The sequence below is a fragment of the Lissotriton vulgaris genome, chromosome 4_1 (assembly GCF_964263255.1).
Source record: "Lissotriton vulgaris chromosome 4_1, aLisVul1.2, whole genome shotgun sequence".
NCBI lineage: Eukaryota > Metazoa > Chordata > Amphibia > Caudata > Salamandridae > Lissotriton > Lissotriton vulgaris.
In genome coordinates, this window is record NC_141691.1 from 889892049 (window position 1) to 889905520 (window position 13472).

Here is a 13472-nt window from a genome sequence, read left to right on the forward strand (position 1 = left end):
AAGGGGCGGGCTGTGTAAAGTAATTGCGGAACATTTCAGAATGTAATTTTGGCACTAATTACCGTGCCAGCGAAAAGAAAAGCAGTTCAGTGTTTCAAGAGAAAAATACTTTTCTTTGTGCTGCGAAGAGACTGTAAGTCGACGTCATGGGAAAACGAATGCTTGGATGTGGAGAGTGTGTGCTGGCAATGCCAGTTGAATAATTTACAGGGAATGTTAACTCTAATAAACACAGTACGCAGGGATGTTTTTATGTTGATTAGTTTCAACATAAATGAAGGGCTTGGCTTTTTCGTGGTGCTTCCTCATCATTGTGTCCTGTGTTCAGGACGCAAGCCTGCACCTTGCAACTTCTGGCATGACCTGTTTGTGGCAGTTGTTATTAGTACCATGCTCGAGTTGCCAAAGCCCATTGGTCGAATGGGCTACAGTGCCTCTTCTGGCCACTTGGAGGAGAGCAGCTGACACTCAAGCTTGACATATTGACAGTCAAAATTGCTTCCCTATTTAGAGTGCCTCACTTTGACCCAAGGGCCTAGAAGGGATCTCTTTTTGGAATTATGAGTAAAATAAAAAAAAATCAAGAAAGTAATTGTAGGATCTGTTTTAACTTATGTAAATATATTTTTAGACATTGAGACTGTACGTTTTGTACAAAATTCTTCTTGCTAGTCTAGCTTCAGTTTGGCTTCTTTTCTCCTCATGCATGCTGACCTGGGAATCTTCCATTGTCTTAGCTGCGATAATCGTGACCCAGCTAACAACACCTTACATTCGCATCGCCCCTGCTGCAGGCGACGACCAACTAACAGGTCAGATTATTCAAATACAGACACGTCACATTTCCCATTTAACCCTACTTCTATTTTCATTCTTTTTCATCATGTGTCTCCCCGCCCTTTGCTGAGTCTTACATTCCATTCTTTCCTTTTCATCTAGTTTTCTGCTGTTGCTCAGTTTGGTAGGTGAACTTTGCAGCACCAAAGATCTCATTTTCATGTCTATAATATAATCAATCCCCTTCACTGCATGTTTCTGTTGTGTACTTTGTGTAATGTTATTTTAAACCTGATGATTTTAAGAAATTCAAAATGTACCCATTTTACGTTTTCTGAGGATCTGAGCTGCATTTTTCAATTTCTCAAAAGTTTGAATCCATCCATGTTGTATTTGTTGCTTTTTTATGATTTGAGACCGTGAATGCAGTACAGTTGTGGTATTGGTATTTTGGTCAATACTGGTAACAATTTTCTATGGGCTTCTTACTTGTAGACCGTGTGATAGGGCGCAACTTAATTCATTAACTTGATCTCTAATAGACTGTGTCCAGCTGTCCCTCACCAGACATCATTTTGTAAGTCTACACACTGGAGTCAGTCTCTTGATTTGACTAAATCCTACACACCCATAAGTGATTATTTTTTCTTTAGATAATCATTCCTCACCCAAAATGGTTAAATAAGCTTCCCTCCCGGGTGAGGTGCACAACCGTTTGCTTCCTGGTTAAAATACTTTTTATAGTATTCATTCCCAAATGAAGGAGCTTCATTTGATGACTTTACCATACATTTATTTCACCTCTGTAAGTAGCAGTTTTTCCAGAGTAGTCTCTCTTGCCTCAATAAGTATTTTAATATTTGTTAAGTTCCCCGACTTATTTGGCATCATACAAAGACATCAGTCTAGGTATGAGCACTTTAGAAATAAATACAAAATAAATTGTTTGCCTTGATGGCATCCAGCAGTTGCCTTTCTGCATAACCAGTCCACATAGAGGCACCCTCAAGTATCAGACCTCTGTTGCCATTTACCAATACAGTTACCTTGGTGTAGGCCAACACCATGCTGCAAATAAGAGAGTGGAGGGGACATAGGGAATCCAGTGAGGGATAGTTTGCTTAATGGACAATACAGATTAGTATTCATTAAGTCGCATTCCTCGTCATAGTACTGAGTTTGTTTGAAAATACCAAAGAAGTAACTTTGGTCTGTGATGTACCAGAAACATGTTGTGAGCACTAGATCAAAATATGTACATTAACTAACTTGTGGGCATTAGCCTTGGAAATAACAGGAGCATTCTAGCAAAAAGCAACACAATAACAGATTGAAGACCTTCCTCCATCAACCACAAACAAGCCTGAATTTCTCTACAGGGATTTAAAGGATAAAAAAAGCCCCTGCTCCAGAAAAGTAAGATCCAGACAAAAAGGCGGCAGGATCAACACATCTAGGCAGAACTGTACATGGGGTCCTAATTCACGACTCTTCGACAAGATGATGGCTACTTAAAAGGTCTTCAGCTAAAAAGGAAACAAGGAATCTCAGGGACCCAAATCGGGAAATAAAACAAAAGCTGCAGTAATTTATGCACCACTACGGACAAGACACACAGGGACAGAGAAGGCTTGGCAGGAGGACAAAAAGCTAAAAACTGGTAACCTAAAAAAACAGCACACCGCCTATGAAATCTCTTCCCCTCTCAGAGCCTGCATGCACACTCCTACTCCGGTCGACCAACGTTTACCAAAAGCTGAACATAAATTATGTGCTAGTAATTAGCCAAGTCTGACACTCTTAAGGTGCCCTGAAAGAGAAGAGACTACAGATATCTGGAGGATCATCAGAAAATGGCGTCAATAAATGTCAGTCACAATTTCTGATGAAAATATGTCCTACAATCTTACATTTTCATTCTCCAGCATGGCAGGAGAAGGTTGGGGTATGTCTTTCTCAAAAAGCAGGGAGAGCTGAGGACATGAGTTGCACTTGGGTAATCCTCCCAGAGCTACTACCATCTTGTACACCGTGAGAACCCCACTGGATTTGAAGCGGAAATTTACACACAGAAATCTTGCCTCCTGTCCCTCTTACCCATCATAAAAACATGAGGAATGAGGAGAAAATGCACAAAAGACACCCTGAACTACTGAAGGAATCTACTTTGCCTGCCCCTTGGGTCAGGATGCTTGGCACAGTTATAAGGTGGTACAAAAGGGGGTGGTGATGGACGGAGCATCTGAACCAATCAAACACTCACACCCAGTCAAAAGATCTGGGTTTAATTCATCACCGTTCTTTAGCCCACTCTGCCACCCCAGTTCAGACATGGCCATATGCAAATCAGTCTGACCCTGTGCCTCATGGGAACAGTCCAGCCCGAACTGCCAAGCCATGCCTTACCTGGACCGGAAACAAGCTTCCGAGGAATAGTTATAAAGCAGAAGTTAATTTGGCTAAGAACAGAAGCAGACCTAGCCAAGAATGGCAGAAATCAGATATAGCCTGAAAAGTACCTCTGGTCAAACCGTGCATTCCAGGCTCAATGAAAACATCTTGATTAGCTTTGTCTTCCCAGCCCCTAATCTTCTGAATGTAACCTACACACATAGACCAATATATTAAACCAGTCAGACACGAGCATTTGACTGAGTGTGATCTCTACTTTTTCCTCTTGATGTAGGCTTTAGTTGTCATATTTCAAACCCTCATCCATAGATGTGGTCGTATTATGTTCAGTGCCCTGGGGGTGCAGTTGTCATGTTCACCCGTTTTCTGCACCCCGGGGCACTGCAGTATTAGAGAAGGGGTTGCACACATTGTGCAGCCCCTTCTGTAATACTGACAGCACTGGTGCACTTGTAGCGCCAGCACAACCCCGAGAGTACATTCCCTCATTGGCATAGGGACAAGGTCCCCTAAAAATAAGGGAACCACTTTGCCTCTCTACCCATGCCTATTATGGACATGGACTCCGAGGCAAAGAAGTAGTATGAGGCACACTGGTTGTGAGCCACAAAGAGGTGGCATGCACTCAATGTGCCCCCTGAGGGCAGACCTCTGTAGGGATTAAATGGGGTGCCATGGACCCCCACCCCAGATCCCAGCTGATGTGCTCTGGACCTTTTTGACATTGCGTTGGATGTGGTGCCTCAAACTGTTGTGTATCCCCTCGGTAGCAAAGATTCGGTCCAATGAAGTGCCCACCTTTTTACATCTCTGTATTAGTAAATGGTATATTTTGTGTTGTCTAGTCTTACTAGTCATCAGATATGCTGTTAGCATAATCCACTGCTGCCAAAGCTAAAGCAGGTGCAGTCACTTTTTGCACCTGCCTTTAGGGGGATCTCTGTCCCCTCTTTGAAGTGGAGAGGAGTTGCCACCTGCACAGAGAAAGACAAGGCGGCTACTTCAAAAAGCGGCTCTGCCTTTCACTAATGCACTGCACCCAGGGCAGTGCAAGTTCACAGCTACCATCAGGGAAGCATATTATTTGTAATAGGGCGCACTGCCCTTGTTTGTATGCTGTGCACCTGTTTAAAGGTGCAAACGGGAACAGTGCACCCTGTCTTAAATACCTGCGCTGGTCCATCTTTTAGTTACATGAGAGTTCCTGCAGAGCTTTGCAGGCCGCTTCCTCCAGTTAGAAGAGCAGAAGCTAAATGCCGAGGCCTCCAATCATCATCTTGCTCTGAATATAGGGTTGTCCACAAACAAGCTCCAGGCATTACCTGTAGTACCCATCAGTACTATGTAACATAGGAAGGATGGGGAAATGGCCCAGTTGAGGTACAGGAAGAACCAACCACAATGGAATGGTGTCCAGAACAGCTAAGCAAGCTGAGAATCCTTTCGTCTTTAAAGAAGACTTATCTTGACTAGTGTGAAAAAGACCCAATAAACACCAGGTCTGGAGATGATTTCAGATGTGGTTTGACCAGATACAGGAATGGTCCCTGTGTTTCGTACACAGTTCATAACTCTTATGTGCTCTGAATTGCTTGGCACACTAGAGTAACAGACATTGTGAAACACCCTTTTCAGCTGGATAAGAACTTTGGTGAGTGCTTGGCTAGTAAAGTTAAAACTAAAAAGGAGAGGTAAAGTTTGAAGGTGATGCTCTTATCCCTGTACAACTGATGGCTTAAATCGATGTGTACTTGAGACCGAGATCAATGAATGAACATTTTATGAAAGGCTTACTTATGTGAGAGACTTTCCTGTCTATAGAGGTGTACAAATTATACTGCCAGAATGCAACAGACTATGGAGCCCAGACCCGAGATATGAGCCCTACCAATGCTTTATAACTATTGCTATGTGAGAAAGGGTTTCTAAAGCGCCTATTGTTGTAGCCTTCCAGCAAACCCAGCAGAAGTGGTATTTGTGGAGCTTTGGATAATAGACATGTCTTCACTTGCAAAGCTAAAACCACTTCTGTACTGAATTAGACTATGGGGGGTAGCAGAGCCAGGCCACTACAAGGAGTTCTTACGCTGTGTTCGTGCCCTCCCCAGGAGTCAAGCACTTGTTTGGTTAAGACATGTCCATGCAATAAGTTTGTCGGAGTTCAGGTCTTTCCCTGAGATCATTAATATAGGCACATCATGCAAGGTCAAAGCTGTGTCCAGAAAATGATTTCCAGGGGCAATATGTTTAGATACCAACCAAGGGAGCCTGACTAAGCTTTTTGAATCTGTAATTTTACACCAGACTTTTAGATCTACATGGAAGTTTAACTGGTCCTGGCTAGAGAGATATATTTTTAGGTTAGCATTGGCATTTTACTACTGATGTATTTTACTTCTAAATGGAGTGCTGCTCAAAGCAAAACAAAAAATAGTTATAGCTGCCTGGAGTGTTAATGTTATGGAAATTTGTAGAGCGCAACTGTTACCCAAAGGTGTCCTGGCGCTGTGTGAAGTCCTAAAAAGGCCTATAGACAGAGAGACTATAATTGGAAATTAAGCAGAGAAGAGCCATGTTTTTAAGGCCTTCCTAAATGCAAGGAAATTTGTCATGCATCTAAGATGTAGCGGGAGACCATTCCAGGCCTTAGCTGCGCAAGCCACAAAACTTCTACCACCCTAGCTGGCTTTTTGTACCAAGGGCACCAATACCAGTTTGACCTCTGCTGAACGAAGTGGTCTTTTTGGTACATACCAATAAAATTGTTGTGTAAGATACTCGGGACCATTACCTGAAGGGCTTCATAGACCACGCTCAGGGTTTTAAACTAAACAGGTTTCCTTACCAACCAGTGAAGCCTTCTCACCCTAGATAGAGGCATATATTGGTATACCCGCAAGCAGTCTAGCCGCTGCATTCTGTAGAAGTTGTAGTTTGTTCATAATCCCATCCTGAAGGCTGATGAGACTATTGCAATAATCCAGCCTAGACATGGTTAGGGCAGTGATAACTGTTTGTATACTGTCTTTGGACAGGAATGGCATTATTTTTTTTACAGGATTTCAGGATATATGACGTAGATGAGGCCACCGCATTCACATGATCCTTAAAACTGAGTTTATTGCCTATCCAAACTCCCAGATTTTTTACCTTCGTATTGGGAGTGGGAAGAAGACCCAGTGTTTCTGGCTACCAAGCAGGGGTCCAAAAGCTGGGGTCATTGCCAAATAACACAACCTCCGTTTTTCCGGATTTGAGTTTGAGGCAATTTTGAGCCATCCAAACTCCCACGGCTGTCATGCAGTCATGGAGCCGTGATGCCATTCCCAGCATTCTTCCTGACATCAGTGATACCACAATTTGGGTGTTGTCTGCATAAGAATTCAAACTAAAGCCAAAAGATTTAATCAGGGGAGCCAGTGATGATACATAAATATTAAAAAGTGTTGGGCTCATGGAAAAACCCCGAGGGATTCCACAAGGCAGTGAGAATGGTTTGGCAGAAAATTTGCCAAGTGCGACCGTTTAAATTCTATTAGAGAGGAAGGATTCAAGTAGTTTCCAGGCAGTGCCCTGGACTCCAATCTCCCGCAGCCGGTCCATCAGCAAAACGGGACGGACCGTACAAAAAGGCAGCTGAGAGATCTAACATAAGCATCACGACTTTGCCTTCTCGGTCAAGTATAGTCCTGATCTCTTCTGTGGACTTAAGAAGAGCAGACTCATGCTGTGCCCTCCTCTGAAACCGTACTGGGGAGGGTCCAGCGCCTGCGTTTCTAGCAGGAACATACTAAGTTGTGGATTCATCATGATGAGTTGTATTTCCTATTCTTATGCCCGATGTGTGCCATGGGGAGGGCAAGATTGCTTAAGCAGGTGTTAAGAAATATGGTTATTCTCAGTGTAGAGGCCAACATGGACTTGATAGGGTCAAATAACGTATTGGTGTTTGCTGTGCCTCATGTTTCCTATTGGCTTCCTGAAACATCGGGCAACATTTGTTTTTGGACTGACTACGTTCTTTAAATTGTACTATGTGGATATGGCTTTTAAAATATTGAAAATAATGCAATGTTGTACCCATAAATGATTAAGATTTTTTTTAATTTGTATTGTACATATACAGCTTTTAAAGTATGTCTTTTCTATTTCATGACTTCGACCCAAATAAGCATAAACTTTACTTACAAAAACAGAGTAGCAGCCCAGACCATGATCTTTTGTTGACAGGGGTCAAATTGGCTTGTTTGGTGAAATGTACCTATTACTTTCAAAAGAGCTGTTTCCCTAAATGAATTTTGGTCGGCAACTGCTCACAGTGTTGGACAAGATTCCAACCTAGCAAACTACATAGTATAACCACGACTAACAGAGTACAGTTGTAAAGGTATTGTCATTTCTCATATAAAAGTTGACTTAGCTGTCGTTGCTGGCCCACATATTTTGGAACAGTGCTATTACGCAGTCAACCTATCCTTAAACAGGAGCTGAGGGTTGGTGTTCTCAAGTTGATGAGAAAGACATGCTGGTGGCCTTTCTCCCCCAACTCCCAAGGTGGACTGTGAGGTTTGGACGTGGAGGTAAACTTAGAAGTATAATACCTGTCCTTTCATTTGAATGCCTTCTTACTGTACTGGAATACCATCTTGTCTATATCATCAAACTGAGAACTGATGATTTTTTACCAATAAAAAGAGCTGTAAACTGAAGAACTTTTGCAAGTCTCTGCAACATATTGGTCTGAATTGTATTTGCCTTGTGGTGGCTATGACATTGACGGCACCCTTCGCTATGACTCAAGGGACATCCTATGGCACCTAAATGAACTGGCAAATAGAAACAGGACAGAATGAAAGCAGACCTGATTGCATTCCTATCCAATACGACGAGGGCTGTCAGAGTAGAAGTTCAATCTTCAGTAATCCACTATTATATTATTATTTGGAGGGCAAACAAACTTTTGTAGGCTTATGATGAATGAACGTAGGTTTAACCAAGAGCTCACCTGCAAGTGCAGAGTCTTAAGTTCCTGATTCACTTTTGGTACCTTTGGATATTTACTCCAACAGGTGGAACTTAGTATGATGGCATATATGCCAATGTGATAACTTTAACACAATTATACATTAAGGGGGAGAAGCCGAACATTTAGTGTTCCCACAGGCACGCATTAACTATTTTGGAAGACAATGAGTACCAAAACTTTCAACCTTGTAAGTATAGGGGCTCACCAAGACGTGTGTGAGATCTAAACTGTACTTTAATTCATTAAATTAAACGTGTAGTAAATAATGTAATAAAATGTATATCTAGAATAAATAATTTAAATATACATTTAATGTATAAATTGATTTTTTTGAAGCATAATTTAAAAAAATTGAATCACAGCTATATATTTGTTTATATGTAACGTGTGTTAAGTTTTGCTAGATTATATGTTGAATTATTTTACGTTCATTTTTTTAACACAAGTTTCAGGTTTCAGTCAGTTCATATTAAAATAATTATTTAATAATATAATAGTTAACATTAAAATATCTCTCTGTGTGTGTGTATATATATATAAATAGGATTTTATATATATATATATATATATATATATATATATATATATATATATATATAATCCTATTTATTATACAATATTTCCTGTGGGGCATTATTTCATGTCCTTGTGATTTTACATCTGAAACTGTTTTATTTACTTAACATTATTTCCTATGGGTTGTTAATTAAATCCATGCCTCCATTACTTTTTTGGGGAGTGTGGTGCAATACCTGTGAGTGGCCATGCGTGGTGCTGGGCTGGAGTACATTTAGTACTGTTTTATCACCTTTAGGTCTGTAGTAAACTTTAGAAGAGTAGTTTATGAATAGCAATGGGCTTGCTTGTTTGTAGTAGCCTTTCCCTCACTAACTCCTCTTTACTTTTCCTACATCTCTCACATTTTGTAGTAGATTGTCCCCATTTTCCCACCACTACTTCCTGTGTTTACTACTGAGTATTAAACTTACATGTGTGGCGATCCCCCCCATAGAATAGGAGAGTTAGAGATGGTCTGTTCGTGAATTTCATTTTGTAGTAACTAAGTAGTAGTATTGCTGTACAACTTTACATACTACAAAATTAAGTTTGTAAACCTGGCCCATTATGTCCATAAACAAAGTTTTTCTTGTGGAGAAAGAAAAACAAAACATATCAATGTTGCCTTTACACCTTCAATGCGGTCATAATCTGGTAGAATTTTCACCTATTGAAAAGCGGTAGTGTAATTTTAGGGCTATGCAGGGAAACCTATAGTTTGCATGGTTTTGTAAAGTCTGCAACATGAAGAAATATACGAAAATGATAAGAGGAAATTCAAGGGTTATATGAAATTTGTTCATGCTGCTCTCATACCTAGTGAATCTTACCTCGTAGTTAGAGTGTGTGTTCCTCTCTGAATTCAAAGTGAATTTTAATTGGGATGCATTTTAGATTTAGGGTTATTTAACCCAGAAGGGGGCCAAATTCTAAATTTTAAAAAAAAGAAACTAGTTTACTAGAGGCGAAGAGCTCAATAGTCAGCACAATTTTCCAAAACTTCCACGTTGAATGATAGGTAAACTGAAACTAATATTTGCATGGAGGGTCCAAATTAACATGATTTATTTATTCACTGATTTATGTTTCAAATCCATGTAAGTGGAGACTTCAAATTAGGGTTTTGGCCAAATGATGTTCCTCACCAAATACGTCTCCATTCTAAAAGTGAGCAGCAGTTAGCAAACTATATCCAGAATGTTCATCAGCAAGATCAATACTCTCCATCAAGCAGCTAAATCAGCGATCCAAATTTAAATGCGATTGAAGTTCTGTTGTTGATAGATGTCTAAGTACAGAGAATGCCTGTGATGCTTCTCCAACAGACATAACAGAAAGTTAAAAGAACTGAACCCCAGTGCAGTTGATTTTGTGCCTAGAATAAACAAGAACTCAACTTACCAGACATGCCAGGGGGTCTTGTTAACTTAAAAACTAACAGGAGAGATAAAGATGTAAGAGTATTTCAATTATCTGACAGTTCGAAATGTGTGACACAAAGGCACTGAGTTTGGAGATATTATAGTGGAAATTGTGAGCACTTGTTACCTTGTCTTAGCACCCCACCAAACTGAGCGCCAGGAAGTGTGTCTGGTTGAATCCCTTTGCTACTTGTTAGCGCAAGCCTGACTAATGCCACCAATCAAGTGAACAGCCTTTAAAGCTGCATGCTTTCATAAGCATTCTGGAGATATTTTGACGGCTATTAAAAATTCTGTTTTTTTTGGCTGTGTGTTTGCAACGTTTTATCTTTCTAACTCTATTACAATGGTTTGGCCTATGGTCTTCTGGACATTTGGCTCTACTTTAAGGCGGACGTTTTCAGCAACATTGTGCTATCTGTTCGGCCCTGGTTTGACAGAAATACAGATTAAAATGAAATCTCTCCGTTCATAGCCTATGCCTTCCTACCAGCCCGTCCCACAATCAGCTGAAGTGCTTTTACCTCCGGGTCTAGGGCATTGCATAGGCTGCGGGAATTATATCTATGGTCCTGACAGGGCTGACTTTAGTGCTGGTGCCAGATGGTGTGAGAATCTGTGTTGTGTCCTCCAGACCTCCTTTTATCAAGTATTCAATCAGTACCACCCTCCAATGGTGCACCTAATCTCTAAACAGTCCCACTCTCATTTGTAGTTAATTTCTTTTACACTGCTACTCATTCCAAGTATATAGGGTAGAGTAGGGTATTGGTTTGGAAATCTACCCCTTACTTTAGGGGTACACTGGTGCAGGGTCACCCTTTTGTCCACAGGTTCAAAAACCAACAAAGTAGAGATCAGCACTGGAGTAGGGAATAAATAACAAGTTTATTAATCACTGATCAGTGGGACCACGTCCACACAGCACGCTCGAATGCTGGAGGAGGTTGTACATTGAAGTCACAGAACACAAGCCTTATATACAGCTTTGTCTGCACTGGTAAGCTTGTGGATACAAATCGAAGGTACAGGCCTACACAGAAATAGTTACCAACAAACATGGGCAGATGGGAGATCACGTAGTTAGCAAAGTGGGAGGGGGAACAGAACTGTTTACAACAGCAGAAAATGATTGACAGTTGAGTCTGAGAGCAGGTGTTCTGGCAGATACAAACTCTTAGCATGCACATTGCACTTAGCTGAGTCAGGAAGTCAACTAAAATAGACAGCACAGGCAGGGAAAAAGACGAGCAGCAGAGGATGGGAGAATAATGACGGAAACCTAAATGGATACCACAGCCAAAATGGCTGAAGCTTATGCCAAGTAAAATATTACAAGTTTTCCACATTGGAGTGCGTTAGATCACACTCATATTATGCAGACACAATGGCTTGACACATCATTTGCCTTTTCTTGCTGCATAATTTACTCAACCCTGCCGCATATATCGACCATACCTGGACACACAATTCTAGTGGTCCTGCTTAACACAATGAGGACTACAACGTATTGGAGCCACATGTCATCCATACTGGTAGACATATATTGTAAGACTACTTAGTCTGGAGAAATACAAACTCTGGATTTAAAACATAACTTTGGGGTTGTGTTTACTAATAAGTAAATAATATTATCCAAAAGAACCCTATTATTCAACCTTAAAATAATGAAAGATTAGAGGAAAACAATAAGGCTGCTGTTTGGTTTTGGTTCATAGCTCACTGAGCTATATTAGGATTGTATCTTATGAACTGCAATTGAAAGAAGGGCCCTTGTGGCAAAAACAGTACCCCAAGCTTTCCACATAAAAAACTATTCTTTGATCTACATGTTACAAATTGTGGTTCACTGGAAGCACACTGTTCCTTTGTGCTACTTTATGATAAGTCAAAACTCAGTCAAGTCAAATTCCAGATCTCTCAAACAGATACATTATTCACCAGAGGTAAACTGATGTTTTTGCCTATAAAATGCTGGCACACATCAGATCTGAAGTCTGTGTCTTTGACCCTGTAAGAAGTGTCAAAATGCAACCCCCCTCCACACAAACACACCTCCCTAGAGCTTGATAGCTTGGCCCATGGTCATTTGACACCAGCCCCTTAACAAAAGCAGAATGCTATGCCTGGAGAAGTCCCAGCAAATGCTGTAACACAGAGAGGCCCATTGTCATTCTATACGTGATAGTCGGCTGGCAATCAGAATGATAATGTCCGATAGCATTCTGTGCCAGGTCGGGGAGGGGCTGCTGCAGCTCTTCGAAGTTCACAGCAGGATGAACCCCTGTAGTAAGAGTTACAGAACTCCTAGGCTGCTTGCAAGGGGACAGCGCAGCTCGCTCCAGTGTAGAGAATTGCGTACAAAATGCATCTGTGAAAGGGATCATAACGAACTAGTGGCCCAAATAAGACAGTCCTTGAAATGTATCGACAGTTGGTTACCCTAGCTTATTATCTCTGGGACACTCTGCCCAATTCCAGCATCAGGATAACTGTATCTTTGAAGATCAGCTGACATCTGCATAGCCTGTGTTAGCGCTTTGTTTGTGCACATTTGGGGACCATAAAGCACGATCAGATGGATAAAAATTTCACAACTGAGCTTGGTCAACAAGTCAAAGTATTCTATATATATATATATATATATATATATATATATATATCAAATTCTGCTTCATAAGAATGACAGTATTTTATTTTCAAACCCTAAGCTTTATTATATGTTAATGATTGCAGAAGACAAAAAACAAATTAGCATCTTTTAATAATCAAAAAACGAATGCATCAAGTAATATGAAGTTCAATTTAAGTTAAAGTCTCATAAATAAAAGAAACCAGCATTGAGTAGCACAAAAGGGATGGACAAAGGAAAGTCAATTCTCTCACTGAGAGAGTACTCTAAAAATCTCTGATTCTGCTCTGCTGCATCAAAACTCTGAACTCAAAGCTGCCCAGCACTAAGTTAACACACAATTCTAACACTTTACTCACCAAGTCATAGTTTTAATGAGGCTGTCCAATCAGGTTAAAGCAAGATGATACAATTGCATGCTCATTAGTTTCTCAGAACTTCACACAATGCCAGCTTCTCCATGCGTCCCTCAAACTCACACTATCTGTAAAAGGGTGAGATACAGGGACAAGCCTGGACACTGCAGGTGTCTCTTGAATGTGCTATTAATTAAAACATTCCATGTTTATCAGCAAGAAAAGAAACCATGTCTTCACATGGGAAAGAAGGTTACCTAGAAATAACATTTTCAAATGTCAAAACGCAA

General features: G+C 40.7%; 1 protein-coding gene across 1 annotated transcript in view; it reads left to right on the plus strand.

Moving 5' to 3' along the window:
- The window catches only part of PTPRM (protein tyrosine phosphatase receptor type M), a 1525420-nt gene that overhangs the window by 950509 nt on the left and 561439 nt on the right, over positions 1-13472 (plus strand). Inside the window, exon 14 of the mRNA XM_086967355.1 lies at positions 738-812. Coding sequence (XP_086823481.1) covers positions 738-812 — 75 coding nt within the window. The remainder of the gene's footprint in view (positions 1-737; positions 813-13472) is intronic.